The following is a 17,079-nucleotide window of genomic DNA, read 5'->3' on the forward strand; positions in this document are numbered from 1 at the left end:
AAAAGAGAAATGCATATGAATATCCCTTATGAACATTCATTTGAAAATCTTTAACAAAATCCAGATGACTAAAGTATTTTTTCACCTCTGTTCATGAGAGATATTGATCTGATATTTTTTCATGTAGTGTCCTTGTTGAGTTTTGATGTCAGAGTTGTGCTGGTTTTGTGGATAAGGTGGGAAGTATCTCCTCTTAAAGTATTCTGGAAGACTTTGTGCAGGATTGGTGTTCTTTCTTTCTTAGATGGTTGGAAGAATTCATCAGTAAAGCATCTGAGCATGGAGCTTTCTTTGTGGGCCAGTTTAACATTTTATGTCTCAGCTTTGTGTAAATGCTTAGGATAGTCAAACTCAGAGAGACAGAAAGTAGATGGGTGGTTGCCAGGGGCTGGTGGGGGCAGGAAATGGGGAACTATTGTTAAATGGGTGTAGAGTTTCAGTTTTGCAACATGAAAAAAGTTCTGATGATAGATGGTGGTGAATGTTGTACAACAATGTGAATGTACTTAATACCACTGAACTGTATGCTTTAAAATGGCTAAAATGGTATATTTTATCTCCATTTTTTTACAATTTAAAAAAATGTATATATTGTTGAGCCTATAACATATAGAAATGTAATATATTTGCCAATAACAAAACAAAGGAGGTAAGTGGGAGCAAAGCTGTATTAGGCTACAGAAATGACTCCACATGGAAAGTTGAATCCAAAGGAATAAATAAAGAGATCCAGAAATGACAGAGTTACAACAAAAAATTTACGAACATACTTTTCTTTCTTCTCTCAATTTCTTTAAGACAGCTGGCTTCTTTGTGGAAATTGACAAACAAATTCTAAAATTCATATGTAATTGCAAGGGACCCAGAATAACCAAAACAATCTTGAGAAAGAATAATAGTGGAGGACTCACCCTTCCTGATTTCAAACCTTGCTCCAAAGTAACAGTAAGCAAAGTGTGGTAGTGGCATAAGGATAGATATATAGATCAGTGGAATAGAAATGAGAGTCCAGAAATAAGCCCATGTGTCTCTAGTCAACTGATTTTTAACAAGGTGAGAAAATAGTCTTTGCAACACATGGTGATGGGACAACAGGACAGCCACATACATAATGAAGTTGGAGCTTTACTTCATCATGCCATATGCAAGAATTAACTCAAAATGTGTCCAATGAGACCTGGAAGTGGATCACGTGGAGTGAAGGTCATGCCGCAGCACACACAGGAGTCTTGCCATGTTGCCCAGGCCCGTCTTAAACTTCTGAGTTCAGGCAATCTGCCCACCTCGTCCTCCGAAAGTATGGTTTAGCTGTGTCTCCACCCAAATCTCATCTTGAATTGTATCTCCCATAATCCCCACGTGTCGTGGGAGGGACCCGGTGGGAGGCAAGTGAATCATGGGGACGGGTTTTCCCATGCGGTTCTCATGATAGTGAGTAAGTCTCACGAGATCTGACGGTTTTATGAAGGGCAGTCCCCCTGCACACACTCTCTTGCCTGCTGCCACGTAAGACATGTCTTGCTTCCCCTTCACCATCTGCTATGATTGTTAAGGCCTCCCCAGCCATATGGAACCATGAGTCAATTAATCCTCTTTTCTTTATAAACTACCCAATCTCAGGTATGTCTTTATTAGCAGTGTGAGAACAGACTAACACATGCTGGGATTACAGGCATGAGCCACCCAGCGCCAAGCCTCACAGATTGATTTCTTTTTTTTTTCTTTTTGAGACACAGTCTCTCTCAGTTACCCAGGCTGAGTGCAGTGGCGTGATCTTGGCTCACTGCAAGCTCCGCCTCCTGGGTTCATGCCATTCTCCTGCCTCAGCCTCCCGAGTAGCTGGGACTACAGACGCCTGCCACTGTGCCTGGCTAATTTTTTTGTATTTTTAGTACAGACGGGGTTTCACCCTGTTAAGTCAGGATGGTCTCAATCTCCTGACCTCATGATCCGCCCATCTCGGCCTCCCAGGGTGTTGGGATTACAGGCGTGAGCCACCACACCCGGCCACAGATTGATTTCTTATGAGTCAGGCTGTGATGAAGAAGCCCAGAAGAGAAAGAAGCGGAAATAAAAGGAATCAGGAAAGACTCTTACTCAGCGTCACTTGACATTCATGGATGTGGCTACACACTTATCTCAGGAGGAGTGGAAATAACGGGACCCTGCACAGAGGGCTTTATACAGGGAAGTGATGTAGGAGAACTACAGGAACCTGGTCTTTCTGGGAATCTGTCTTCCTGACCTGAGCATTATCTCCATGTTGGAGACAAAGCGAGAGCTCTGGACTCTGCAGGGTGAAGACAGCAAACAATCCAGATGGCAGGGAATGCATCAAAGGTGTGAACACAGGGAGGAGCTGTACATTGGGAAGTAATACAGAAAATGAGCCTATTAAAAATCAACTTGGATTAACCTTCAGTCACATCTGCCTGAATTGCAGCTATTTTAAGCTGGAAGGAAAATTTATGGAAGTAATCAAATTGAAAAGTTTACAAACCATAGTTCCTCAGTTCCACCACTTCAAAAAAAATTCTTCTAGTGTTAAATAAATACAGAAATGATTTCATTGATTTCCCATCACTCCCACAAGACGACAAAGCACACATTAGAGGAAAAATCTTATGGACGTAGTTAAGATGGCAAAGTTTTTAGAGTGTCTGCAAGTCTTACTAATCATCAAGTAATCCATACTGCAGATAAACCTTACAAATGCAGTAATGTGGCAAGGTCTTTAGTTGCAATCCACACCTTGCAGATCACTGGAGAATTCATACCGGACAGAAGCCTTACAAACGTAGTGACTGTCACAAGGTGTTTAACAGCAATTCAAACCTTGCACAACGTCAAAGAATTCATACTGGAGAGAGGCCTCGCAAATGTAACGAATGTGGTAAAGCATTTAAAGAGTGTTCAGGACTTACTGCCCATCTTGTAATCCATTCTGGAGAAAAACCTTACAAATGTAATGAGTGTACAAGAACTTCAGGCACAAATTTTCCCTCACTCAACAGAGAAGTCATACTGCAGAAAAACCTTACACACGTAATGAATGTGGCAAGGTCTTTGGTCAATTGCACGGCATCAAATAATTCATAGTACAGAGAAGCCTTACAAATGTAACAAACGTTGAAAGCATTTAGCAAGCATTCAGGACTTATGGCCCATCTTCTAATCCATACTGGAGAGAAACTTTACAAATATAGTGAATGCAGCAAGGTCTTCGGACACAAGTTATACCTAATCAACCATCGGATAATTCATACTGGAGAGAGACCTTACAAGTGTAATTCATGTGGCAAGGTGAATCAAAATTTACACCTTGCATGACATTGGAAGATTCATACTGAAGAGAATTCACTGCACACCTTACAGATGCAAAAATGTGGCAAAGTCTTCAGTCGTACTTCATAGCTAACACAACATTGGAAGACTCACATAGGTCACAAACGTTATAAATGTAATAAATGTGGCAAAGAATTCAGTTTGCATTCAAGCCTCAGTACTCATCTACTGATCCACACACTGAAAGGTAACCTTACAAATGTAAAGATAATATATATAAAAATAATATATAAAGAGAGAACAGTTGGCCAGGCATAGTGGTTCACGCCTGTAATCCCAGCACTTGAGGAGGCCAAGGCATGTGGATCATAAGGTCAAGAGATCGAGACCACAGGCCAGGCGCGGTGGCTCATGCCTGTAATCCCAGCATTTTGGGAGGCCGAGGTGGGTGGATCACGAGGTCAGGAGTTCAAGACCAGCCTGGCCAAAATGGTGAAACCCCGTCTCTACTAAATATACAAAAATTAGCCAGGTGTGGTGGCGGGTGCCTGTAATCCCAGCTGCTCGGGAGGCTGAGGCAGGAGAATTGCTTGAACCCAGGAGGTGGAGGTTGCGGTGAGCCAATATTATGCCACTGCACTCCAGCCTGCTAGGTAACAGAGTGAGACTCCAACTCAAAAAAAAAAAAAGATCGAGACCATCCTGGCCAACATGGTGAAACCCTGTCCCTACTAAAAATACAAAAATTAGCCATGTGTGGTGGCACACACCTGTAGTCCCAGCTACTAGGGAGGCTGAGGCAGAAGAATCGCTTGAACCTGGGAGGTGGAGGTGAGCCGAGATCGCACCACTGCACCCCAGCCTGGGTGACACAGCGAGACTCCGTCTCAAAAAAAAAAAAAAAAAAAAGAACAGTTATATCGGAGTAGAGAGTTTAATCAAAACTACCAGTACAATTCATCCCACCAGTGGTCAAGTCTACAACATTGAATTCAACCCTCCCAAAACTGTTGGCATTGATGATCTGACTGGGGAGCCTCTCATTCAGCAAGAGGATGATAAACCAGAGATGGATATCAAGAGACTAAAGGCTTGTGAACTGAAACAAAGCCAGTCTTAGAATATTACCAAAAAAAAAAAAAGGGGTAATGAAAACATTCTCCAGAACAGAAACCAAGAGGATTTGGCCCTGTGTATATGCTTTCCTACCAACTAAAATTCCACAAACAAGCCAGAAAGCTGTTCAGTTACTCCATGAGGGGAAATACATGTAACGAGTAAGATGAGCAAACCTCCTAGGCCTTCCATTTAGAAGCTGCTTTTCCTAAGACTTCCAGTATATATGAATTCTTTGAAAAGTACACTACTTTTATTTCTACAATTTTATTCTGAATACTAAGGAAGTGTCAAATGAGACAGATACTAAGATTCATCTTTTGAAATCATCTAGTGTGTTTTATCCAGTTATCTTCAAAAACATCAGAGATGTCTAAACTTTTAAAACATTTGTTAGAGCGAAATTTATTTTGGTGTTAAACACTTTCAGTTTACTCAGAATTTCCAATTTGCTATAAAAATGTAACAATTAGCATAGATAAAAATATTACTTTAAGATCACTTGTTTTCTTTTGAAAATACATATGTACTGAGGGTTATTATTTATGTCAGAAATTGACATTACAAGTTCTTGGATAAGCACCAAAGTTGAATGAATTTTTCAACAAAATGTAGTTAAAGTCTGTGTTCACAGATGTTACTCAGGTTAAGAAATGTGTTTTACGATCTACTTACCAGTTTCTCTTTTTGATCCAATGTATGAGATCTGCCCTGATAAATAACAAGGTATTGTACACCCCTCCCAAAAATAAAAGAAAAAGAGAAAACCCATGGCACTATGTAAAGTAAGCACACTTTGTCATTAGTAAATAGCTCAGGCATGCCTGGGGAATGTTCCTTTGCCAAAAATAGCAATCAATCATAATTAGTAAACAGGTGTGCCAATAAAAAGAATTTACATGATAGGTTAACAAGGATCAGGAAAGTAAGTTAATTTCCTGAAGGAGTTGTTTGTTTCTGATCAAAGAAATTGATACCTGTTAGCATTCACTGCCACCTTATCTTAAGGGGAAAGAACTCTACTGGTGTCATCTGACCAGCCATTTAAAAATTGGAATCTAAAGTGATTCCTTAGTGGGGCAACAAGGATGGTTGCTGATGTACTGTGTGATGTGGTAGGAGAAGTGGGGCAATATGAGAAGTGGAGGAAAAACCTGACTATGTCTTCCGTGGCATATTTACTCTTATTTTACTTGGTGCTAAATCAAATGAAACAAGCCCTTGTAACAGCTGTTATTAATTGCCTTTAAAAATCTGTCCTGTTTTTTCCCAGGTACTTAAAATACAAGTGCCAGTAAGTGGTTCTTATGTATTTTTGGCGGGGGGGAATTTATTTTCCTTTTCTTCTGATATTTTAAAAATCCATCGATCTTTCAAGATGAACCAAGGTTTTTAAAAAGAATTATAGCAGGCCGGGCCTGGTGGCTCACGCCTGTAATCCCAGCACTTTGGGAGGCCGAGGTGGGCAGATCATGAGGTCAGGAGATCGAGACCATCCTGGCTGACACAGTGAAACCCAGTCTCTACTAAAAATACAAAACATTAGCCGAGCGTGGTGGCGGGCACCTGTAGTCCCAGCTACTCGGGAGGCTGAGGCAGGAGAATGGCGTGAACCAGGGAGGCAGAGCTTACAGTGAGCTGAGATCGCACCACTGCACTCCAGCCTAGGTGACAGAGCGAGACTCAGTCTCATTAAAAAAAAAAAAAAAGAATTATAGTAAACACTTCATTCTTTTCTTCTTGTCCCACCCATCCCTGCCCAACTAGCACTTCATTCTTTATAAAACTTTCTATAATGCTTTATTTGAATGTTAATATTATGTGCTTTCTAAAAATGTTGTGAATTACCAAACTTATGGATTATCACTAGGTGATTAGGCATACATTAGTCTTTATCAGAATAAAATGAAATTTCATTTAAAAAAAAGAAAACTACCAATATAGAAATTCTTGAGTATGATTCACATTTAACTGCTGGCACTATAATTTCTAAATTTTTGATTTAGAATGTACATAGTTCTCATGTTTTAGGTAATAGGTAATAGAGTTTATTTTTTTTGAGACAGAGTCTTGCTCTGTCACCCAGGCTAGAGTGCAGTAGTGTAATCTCAGCTCACTGCAACCTCCACCTCCTAGGTTCAAACAATTCTCCTGCCTCAGCCTCCCCTGCCGCTGGGATTACAGGTGCGTGGCACCATGCCCAGCTAATTTTTGTATTTTTAGTAGAGATGAGTTTTCACCACTCACCACGTTGGCCAGGCTGGTCTGGTACTCCTGACCTCAGGTGATCCACCCACCTCAGCCTCCTAAAGTGCTGTGATTACAGGCGTGAGCCACCATGCCCAAGCTAAAGTTTAAACTTTCCTTAAAAAAAAAAAAGTGTCCAAGACCTAAAAGGGCTGAAACCAAAAAAACTCTTAGAAGAAAATATAAAAATAAATCTTCATGACTTCAGATTTGGCAGTGTGGACCATGGGGAGTGACTGCTAACAGGTGCAGGGTTTCTTGGGGCGTAATGAAAATGTTCTAATATCGATTGTGGTAATGATTGTACAACATTGTAAACACATTAAAAACCACTGAATTGTACACTTTAGATGAGTGAATTGTTATGTGTGATTTATATTTCAAAAGGTTGTTTAAAAAATTCTATAACATAAGCATCTTGATACAGTTAATGAGACACTCACCTCTCTATCAAATTCATCCTCCTCCTCCAAAAGATCATACACCTGCTCTAAAAGCTGAACTCCCAGGCCACGAATTACATCAGTTCTCAAGACTTCAACTAGTCTCCTGATCTTTTCAGAACCTGGCATAATAGCTAAAAGGCAACAACAAAGACAAAGGGAAAAATAAACACTTTTACCACTATAGCAAGAACACTGCAATTTTTTAAAATTTTGTATTTTATTTTATTTATTTATTTATTTTATTTTTGAGATGGAGTCTTGCTCTGTCGCCCAGGCTAGAGTGCAGTGGCACGATCTCAGCTCACTGCAAGCTCCACCCCCTAGGTTCATGCCATTCTCCTGCCTCAGCCTCCCGACTATTTGGGACTACAGGGGCCCACCACCACATCCAGCTAATTTTTTGTATTTTTAGTAGACACAGGGTTTCACTGTGTTAGCCAGGATGGTCTTGATCTCCTGACCTCGTGATCCACCCACCTCAGCCTCCCAAAGTGCTGGGATTACAGGCATGAGCCACTGCACGCGGCCTATTTTTTTTTTTTAAGTGACAGGGTCTTGCACTGTCATAGGGATGTAGTGCAGTGTGACCATAGCTCACTATAGCCTCTAATTCCTGGGCTCAAGCAATCACCCTGCCTCAGCCTCCCAAGTAGCCAGAACTACAGGAATGCACTACCATGTCCAACTAATTCTTAAATTTTTTGCAGTGATGGGGTCTATGTTGTCCCGGTTGGTCTTGAACTCCTGGCCTCAAGCAATCCTCCCACCTTGGCCTCCCAAAGCAATGAGATTACAGGCATGATTATACCACACCAGGCCTTTTTTTTTTTTTTGGTATTTTATTTTATTATTTTATTTTTATTTCATTTCATTTGATTTTTTGAGACAGGGTCTTGCTCTGTCGCTCAGGCTGGAGTGCAGTGGCATGCTCATGGCTCACTGCAGCCTCAACCTCCTGGGTTCAAGAAATCCTCTTACCTCAGCCGCCTGAGTAGCTGGGACTACAGGCATGAGCCACTATGCCTGGCTAATTTTTGTATTTTTTGTAGACACAAGTTTTCATCATGTTGCCCAGGCTGGTCTCAAACTCTTGGACTCAAGCAATCTGCCCTCCTCAGCCTCCCAAAGTATAGGCATGAGCCACCGTACCCAGCAGGCCTGTTTTTTAAAAAATCTTGTTATACTGACATTCTTTTTTCCCTCTGACAAGAGTTTGGTTTAATGACTTAAAATTTACATATGAACTTAAGCTTCACTACCATCTCTTAAACCTAAAAAACACCACAACTGTCTAACTTGAAGAAAAGTCGCATGAAAAACCACAAACATTTATCTATTTATTTATTTTTAAAAATTAATTTTCATGTAACTTTTCAGGAATACCTCTGTTGCAAAACACAGGATATACCTTTTATGGAGATACGCAAATGAAATAATTTTAAAAACACAAAAAAATTTATAGGCATTAGTTCCTTGTTTTGACACAGTTCTCCAATAAACACATGCTCTCCAGTTTGCTGTAAAAGAATAAACTAGGCCAGGCGTGGTGGCTCACGCCTGTAATCCCAACACTTTGGGAGGCCAAGGTGGGAGGATCACCTGAAGTCAGGAGTTCAATACCAGCCTGGCCAAATGGTGAAACCCCGCCTCTACCAAAAATACAAAAATTACCCGGGCATGGTGGTGCATGCCTGTAGTCCCAGCTACTTGGGAGGCTGAAGCAGGAGAATCGCTTGAACCCGGGAGGCAAAGGTTGCAGTGAGCCAAGATCACACTACTGCACTCCAGCCTGGGTGACAGAGTGAGACTCCGTCTAAAAAACAAAAAATAATAATAAGCTGATCACCTGAAGGTAGCTCTTTAAAATGGATTTCCTCTGCCTCTTCTGCAACCTTCCCATGAAGTATCAGTGTGTCCCGATATTTCCGATGAAGTTTGAATTCTGACACTGGGTTTGCTACCGGGACATCTTCACAGCTCTCTTTAGAATCCAGTTTCAGGGTCTGAGTCATCAATTGTACCAAGGCATTAATTTCATTTGTCTGACCTTTCCTGGGGGAAAAAAATATCCCTTTGTTATTTAATTGGCTTCATGAGAATTTTTCATTAAAAAATTACGTGCAAAACGACCTTTCGGGAATTCTCCTTTGAAATGTCCAAGTAAGCTCCTACAGACTGACCTGACCCTTCCACAAATAACAACTATAAACTCTAGAAAAAATACAAAACTCAACAACGTAAAGGCAATGCAGAATAAACAAAATCTGCAGGCAGATCTTGGAGAAGAGTCAACACCTTTAAGCCTAAGAGCAGGCCATGGGCAGATCAAAGTACAAGAGAACTCACAATCTTATGGGCCTACAGAAAGGACAGAGTTCAGAACAACCACTGTCACTAGAAAGTGAGACAGGAACCTTGGAGAGAGTCTAAAAGAAACAGCCCCAGATTCTGTGTACAAATTCTGCCTATTTCAAAGTAACTTAACTATACTCAAGTACAAAGCTCAAGAATATTTAAAGAAACACAAAATACCAGCTTCCAGTGAGGTAAAATTCAGTGTCTAGCATCCCATCAAAAATAGCCAGATGGGCAAAGAAGCAGGAAAATATCATACATTTGTGAAGAGAAAGAAATCAGTTAATAGAAACATATCCAAAAGTGACACGACTGATAGAATTAATAAATGAGGACATAAAAATGGGTAGTATAAACATCTTCCATATGGCCAAGGTAGAAGAAAACATGAACATGTTAAGGAGAGACACAAAGACATTAAAAAAAGACCCAAATCAAATTTCCAGAAATGAAAGATACAATATATTAAATACATGGGATAGGATTAACAGATTAGACACTGCAGAAGAAAAGATTAATGAACTCAAAGACATAGCAATAGAATCTATGAAATGTGAAACAGAAAAAAAGTAAAAACAGGCCAGGTGCAGTGGCTCATGCCTGTAATACCAGCAGTCTGGGAGGCCGAGGTGGGCGGATCACCTGAGGTCAGGAGTTCAAGACCAGCCTTGCCAATATGGTGAAACCCAGTCTCTACCAAAAATACAAAAATGTAGCTGGGCGAGTGCCTGTAATCCCAGCTACTCGGCGGGGCTGAGACAGGAGAATACCTTGAACTCAGGAGGCAGAGGTTGCAGTGAGCCAAAATCATGCCACTGCACTCCAGTCTGGATGACAGAGTTAGACTCTGTCTCAAAAAATAAATAAATAAAATAAAATATTTTTTTAAAAAGTAAAAATAAACAGAGCATCAGTGAGCTGTGGCACATATTTAAGGAGCCTAATATACATGTAATTGGAATCCCTAAGAGGGCAGGAAGAAGTCCAAAAAAAAAATGTGAAGAAATAATGGCCAGGCGGGGCGTGGTGGCTCACGCCTGTAATCCCAGCACTTTGGGAGGCCGAGGTGGGCGGATCACGAGGCCAGGAGATCGAGACCATCCAGGCTAACACGGTGAAACACCATCTCTACTAAAAAAATACAAAAAAGTAGCAGGGCATGGTGGCGGACGCCTGTGGTCCCAGCTACTTGGGAGGCTGAGTCAGGAGAATGGTGTGAACCCAGGAGGCGGAGCTTGCAATGAGCGGAGATCGTGCCACTGCACTTCAGCCTGAGCACAGAGCGAAATAATGGCCAAAGTTTTTCTTTATTCTTTTTTTTTTGTTTTTGACGGAGTCTCACTCTGTCGCCCAGGCTGGAGTGCACTGGCACAATCTCGGCTCACTGCAAGCTCCACCTCCTGGGTTCACGCCATTCTCCTGCCTCAGCCTCCTGAGTAGCTGGGACTACAGGTGCCTACCACCACACCCAGCTAAATTTTTTTGTATTCTTAGTAGAGACGGGGTTTCACCGTGTTAGCCAGGATAGTCTCGATCTCCTGACCTCATGATTTGCCTGCCTCGGCCTCCCAAAGTGCTGGGATTACAGGCATGAGCCAACGCGCCCGGCCTCTTTATTCTTTTTTTAGAGTCTTGCTCTGTCGCCAAGGCTGGAGTACAGTGGCATGATCTCACTCGGCTCATTGCAATCTCCGCCTTCCGGGTTCAAGTGATTCTCCTGCCTCAGCCTTCTGAGTAGCTGGGATTACAGACATGTGCCACCACACCCAGCTAACTTTTTTGAATTTTTAGTAGAGACAGGGTTTCACCATGTTGGCCAGGCTGGTCTTGAATTCCTGGCCTCAAGTGATCCGCCCGCCTCAGGCTCCCAAAGTGCTGGGATTACAGGCGTGAGCCACTGCACCTGGCCAGCGAAAGTTTTTCTAAATCTGATGAAAACTATGTATCTACACATCTAAGAAGACATTCTTTAAGAATTCTGAAGGAAAATCAGATGTGTGGCCGGGCACGGTGGCTCAGGCCTATAATCCCAGCACTCTGGGAGGCCGAGGCAGGTGGATCACAAGGTCAGGAGATCGAGACCATCCTGGCTAATACGGTGAAACCCTGTCTCCACTAAAAATACAAAAAATTAGCGGGGCGTGGTGGTACGTGCCCGTAGTCCCAGCTACTCGGGAGGCTGAGGCAGGAGAATTGCTTGAACCCAGGAGGCAAAGGTTGCAGCAAGCCGAGATCGTGCCACTGCACTCCAGCCTGGGTGACAGAGCAAGACTCCGCCCCCCAAAAAAAAAAAAAAGAAAATCAGACGTGTGCATAGAAGAGACATTTTTGGCCAGGCGCAGTGGTTCACACCTGTAATCTCAGCACTTAGGGAGGCTGAGGCGGGCAGATCACCTGAGGTCAGAAGTCAAGACCAGCCTGACCAACATGGAGAAACCCTGTTTCTACTAAAAATACAAAATTAGCCAGGCGTGGTGGCGCATGCCTGTAATCCCAGCTACTAGGGAGGCTGAGGCAGAAGAATCGCTTGTACCCAGGAGGCAGAGGTTGCAGTGAGCCGAGATCATGCCACTGCACTCCAGCCTGGGCAACAAGAGCGAAAATCCGTCTCAAAAAAAAAAAAAAAAAAAGAAGAGACACTTTTAGCTCCAGCATATGCCACAAACCATTTATAATTTTATCAGTGGGAATACTATAGATCTGAATACTACTGAAAATGCACATTTAATATTCATTAAAACAGAAATAGTTTATAAAGGGAGACAGAAAAACAAGAACTTACCCTTCCCCATAATCCCCATCTGACTTATCAGTTGAACTTGTAGAAGAACTTAACTCATCCTCAGACAGACAATGAATTGGTTTCCTTTCCTATTAAATGTTTGGAAGAATTAGAATTCTACATGACAACACAACCAGAATGTGATACTTGAACCAGTCTTAGATGCAACAACTAGACACAATACGTTCCTAGGTGCAATATAACAGGAGAATCTAACAAATACAAAAATTGTTCCCATATGATTTGTGGCAAAAAGAAAAAAACATTGAAGCGATTTTACCCGTGATATCCCAGTTCACTCATAAAGTTCACAAGAATAATTGAAGAACATCAGATGAAGTTTTTTATTTTGTTTGGTTTTTTTTTGTTTTGATTTTTGTGTTTTTTTGAGACAGAGTCTTGCTCTGTCGCCAGGCTAGAGTGCAGTGGCACGATCTCGGCTCACAGCAACTTCCGACTCTCTGGTTCAAGTGATTTTCCTGCCTCAGCCTCCCGAGTAGCTGGGATTACAGGCACGTGCCACAACGCCCAGCTAATTTTTGTATTTTTAGTAGAGACAGGGTTTCACCATGTTGGCCAGGCTGGTCTCCAACTCTTGACCTCATGATCCGCCTGCCTCAGCCTCCCAAAGTGCTGGGATTACAGGCATGAGCTACCGCGCCTGGCCAAGATGAAGTTTTACAAAGGTCCTGGAGCGTCTCAGCTGTGAAGAAATTTCCAGAGGACAGTGGATGGCTAGTTCTGGTTCATCAACTCCTAAGCAGAAGGCTTGTTCTATAGGAATGTTGGCATTTTAAATTACCTAGGCAAACTCAGCTTGTCTTTTTTTTTTTGGATACAGGGGTGTCACTATGTTGTCCAGGCTGGCCACAAACTCCTGGGCTCAAGCAATCCTCCTTCCTTGGCCTCCCAAGTAGCTTGAGATAACACCCACAAGCCACCATGCCCAGCTTCAGCTTGCTCTTAATGTGAGACTGTTAAAGTGCTTTAAAGGATCACCTAAAAATACACATAAACCTTACAACTCTGAGATATGGAAGGCAGCCTCTATTAGTGAAATAACTAAATGATATAGTTAAAGAAATAATACATCCAATACTTTCAAAGAACAGGAAGAATTCCCAGAGTATTATAGAGAGGTGAACATGGGTTAGAAACCTAGTAATTACCCATTTAGCCACCAGATGGTGTCCCTACATCATCTACAGGCAAGAAGGTAAACTACATTGACACAAATAAGAAACTGAGGAATGATTAGCAAGTGAGACTCAAATCTGGTGACACAGATGGGTATGTTGGTATCACAGCAGATTGAGCAAAGTGCTGCCTAGTGCAAGCCCTTAGAAAGTTCTGTTATTTATTTACTTATTTATTTATTTATATTTTTGAGACAGAGTCTTGCTGTGTCACCCAGGCTAAAGCACAGTGGTGTGAACACAACTCACTGTAGCCTCAACCTCTTGGGCTCAAGCGATCCTTCCACCTCAGCCTCCTGAGTGGCTGGGACTACAGGTGTGCGCCACCTTGCCAGGTAATTGTTTTTTCTTAGAGACAGGGTCCAACTATGTTGCCCAGATTGATCTCAAACTCCTGGGCTAAAGCAATCTTCTCACCTTGGCCTCCCAAAGTGCTAGTATTATAAGCGTGAGCCACCGCATCAGGCCAGGAAGTCCTGTTAAGACCAACCTATGAAATATTTTTAATTAGGCTATCAGTTGTTTACAAGAGTACCTGAAAAATTTATTCCCTTAATGGGTCAATCATAATCCTTTTGACTATTATTTACCAGTTCCTTTCTTTATCAAGAGTGAAAAGATACAACAAGCTGGCCCTGTCCCAAAAATAAATGGAGCTGACATTTAAAAGGTTTACTGCATTAGGCCTGCCAGATGTAGACTGTCCACCTTCTCTCTTAGCAGTACGTAATGCACCTGAGTGACGCTGCAGTCAGAGGAGAGCCGTCGGGCGGGCAAGGGCTGGTCTTCCTCCTGGGGTTTTCCTGGCCCTGCTACACTCAGAGACGCTTTCCTCACTGAAGGGCCTGAAAAGGCAAACATCCCCAGTAGTTGTTTGTGGTGGGCTGCCCCCGTTGAAAAGGGCTTTGTATTTGGTATGGAACATACCCCAGCAAGAGCTAGCCCAAAAGTAAGTCAAACAGCATATTTATCATTTCTCTGGTGTCTGACACCTCAGTTGAAATCTTAGCTCTAGGTCCACCAGCTCTGTGACCTTGGGCAAGTTACTTAACTCCTCAGAGCCTCTGTTTCCTTAGCTGCAAAATGAGGATAATGCTGCATATTTTGGCAGTACTGTAAATGTGAAATGAGATAATACCCTTAATATGTTTACCATAATGCCTAAGACATGGTCAGCATTCAATAAATGGAAACTGCCAGTACTATCTTTAAAAAATAATAAAAAGAATGATAGCCCTCAGCCTACGGCAGCACCACTCCCCAAGCAACCTCCCTCTGTTCCTAAGATGGGAGCAATTCACTGACCAGTAGACAATGGACATGGAAAAAAGTTAAACATTCACTTGATTTCTGGTCTGAAACCTCCCAGGACTTACTGCCACTCAAAGCCCTCTTGTTATTTCTTTAATATCCCCCTCCTCTGATATTTGAACCAGATTCAACACCCTATGATGATTTCTTAAAAGACTTGACTAAGAAATTTCAAAATCTTTTCCAACTCGATTTCCTACATGTTTTACTGCTGCTGGAAAGTTTCAACCTCTCATAGTTAGAACCAGTGTTTCTGTCCACGAACCATACCCCTAACTGCCAATTAGATGAACAAAAGAAGTCAACTTTACCTGAAGAGGACATTTCTTCCTGTGACTGCTTTAGTCGCCTCCTCTCTCTGGCTGATAATGGTCGATCCTTTAAAAGAAAGTCACAGAGTCACTTCCATTCCTACTTGCTATTTTTATAACACCTACAATCCATGATGTATCATTCAGCATTAAGAAAAAGGTCTCGGCTGGATGCGGTGGCTCACACTTGTAATCCCAGCACTCTGGGAGGCTGGGGTGGGCAGATCACCAGGTCAGGAGTTCGAGGCCAGACTGGCCAACATGGTGAAACCCCGTCTCTACTAAAAATACAAAAATTAGCCGAGCATGGTGGTGCGTGCCTGTAATCCCAGCTACTCGGGAGGCTGAGGCAGGAGAATTGCTTGAACCTGGGAGGCGGTGGTTGCAATGAGCTGAGATCGCGCCATTGCACTCCAGCCTGGGTGACAGAGCAAGACTCCATCTCAAAAAAAAAAAAAAAAAAGAAAAAGGTCTTACTCCAGCCTGGGTGACACAGCAAGACCAAAAAAAAAAAGGTCTTGCGCTGGACTTAGAGGAGTGTCCATTGGAAACCAGCCCACAGCAGGGTTATAGCTACTAGTGAAAAATGATCACAATGATCACAGCCCTCGTTTCTGGGAGGTGCTCATTTTTGGAAGGGCAAATGGGGACTTTCACATTTGCCATATTCGGAATCTACTTGGTTTCTTTTTTTTTGAGATGCAGTCTCGCTCTGTAGCCCAGGCTGGAGTGCAGTGGCCCGATCTCAGCTCACTGCAAGCTCTGCCTCCCAGGTACACGCCATTCTCCTGCCTCAGCCTCTCGAGTAGCTGGGACTACAGGCACCCGCCACCACGCCTGGCTAATTTTATTTTTGTATTTTTAGTAGAGATGGGGTTTCACTGTGTTAGCCAGGATGGTCTCGATCTCCTGACCTTGTGATCTGCCCACCTCGGCCTCCCAAAGTGCTGGGATTACAGGCGTGAGCCACCGCACCCAGCCTACTTGGTTTCTTTAATTCACTGGAAGTGACCATCTCTGAAAACCAGAGAATCTGTCCATTTCAATCAAAGATGCTGCTGAGGCCGGGTGCGGTGGCTCATACCTGTAATCCTAGCACTTTGGGAGGCCAAGGCAGGTGGATCATCTGAGGTCAGCCTGGCCAAATGGTGTAACCCTATCTCTACTAAAATACAAAAATTAGCCGAGCATGGTGGCTGGCACCTGTAGTTCCAGCTACTCAGGAGGCTGAGGCAGGAGAATTGCTTGAACCCAGGAGGCGGAGGTTGTAGTGAGCCAAGATTGTGCCACTGCACTCCAGCCTGGGCAACAGAGCGAGACTCCATCTCAAAAAAAAAAAAAAGATTCTGCTGAGATCACATCTGTCCCATCTGTTCCTTCCAGTGTTTGGCAAGAAGCAGAGCTAAGATGTTTTAATACAAAACTTCATAATATACACAAGACTTTACAAACAAAAAGCTTTATAAGAAGGTTTTGGAGGGTTTCTGCTTTAAGACAGGTTATTGCTCTGTCACCCAGGCTGAAGTACAGTGGCACGATCTCGGCTCACCTTAACCTCCGCCTTTTGGGTTCAAGCCATCCTCCCACTTCGGCCTCATGAGTAGCTGGGACTATAGGCACATGCCACCACATTTCGCTAATTTTTAAATTTTTTGTAGAGACAAGGTCTCACTATATTGCCCAGGCCAGTCTTGAACTCTTGGACTCAATTGATCCTCTTGCTTCAGCCTCCCAAAGTGCTGGGATTATATGCATGATCCACCACGTCTGGTTATAAGGTTTTTAAAAATCCAGCATATGTTCCCACAAACCTTTGATGATGACATCTCACTGCTCCTTGAACTGCTCACAGACCCAGTGACCACTCTACGTTGGTTTTCAGCCTCTTTTTGTGTTGATGTGACATCCACTTTCCCAACAATGGGACGAGAAGGCAAAAATCGAGGAGGTGACTCTTGGAACTTAAATAATTAAAAAAGAAGATTATCAGTTTCATATACAGCCCCTTCCAATGTTCCCCTATCAGCAGG

The 17,079-nt window shown here is 42.7% G+C and overlaps 1 protein-coding gene across 15 annotated transcripts in view; it reads right to left on the reverse strand.

Annotated features, from left to right (window-relative positions):
* Nucleotides 1–17,079, reverse strand: part of NEK4 (NIMA related kinase 4) — a 61,798-nt gene that overhangs the window by 19,644 nt on the left and 25,075 nt on the right. For 9 of the 15 annotated variants that reach the window (XR_010132669.1, XM_031009167.3, XM_031009164.3 and 6 more), the window contains 6 exons: nt 16,861–17,010; nt 15,050–15,116; nt 14,163–14,272; nt 12,232–12,320; nt 8,941–9,146; nt 7,092–7,225 (listed from right to left, as the gene is read on the reverse strand). Coding sequence is in view for 13 of the 15 variants with exons in the window: in XM_031009167.3 (XP_030865027.3) it covers nt 7,092–7,225; nt 8,941–9,146; nt 12,232–12,320; nt 14,163–14,272; nt 15,050–15,116; nt 16,861–17,010 (756 nt within the window). In the remaining 2 variants the exon portion in view is untranslated. Of the gene's footprint in view, nt 1–42; nt 2,360–4,055; nt 4,172–7,091; nt 7,226–8,940; nt 9,147–12,231; nt 12,321–14,088; nt 14,273–15,049; nt 15,117–16,860; nt 17,011–17,079 lie in introns of those variants that run through there. The other 6 variants (XM_063703492.1, XM_063703493.1, XM_055382645.2 and 3 more) reach the window with 5 other exon arrangements.

This window comes from Gorilla gorilla, chromosome 2, assembly GCF_029281585.2.
Source record: "Gorilla gorilla gorilla isolate KB3781 chromosome 2, NHGRI_mGorGor1-v2.1_pri, whole genome shotgun sequence".
Taxonomy (NCBI): domain Eukaryota; kingdom Metazoa; phylum Chordata; class Mammalia; order Primates; family Hominidae; genus Gorilla; species Gorilla gorilla.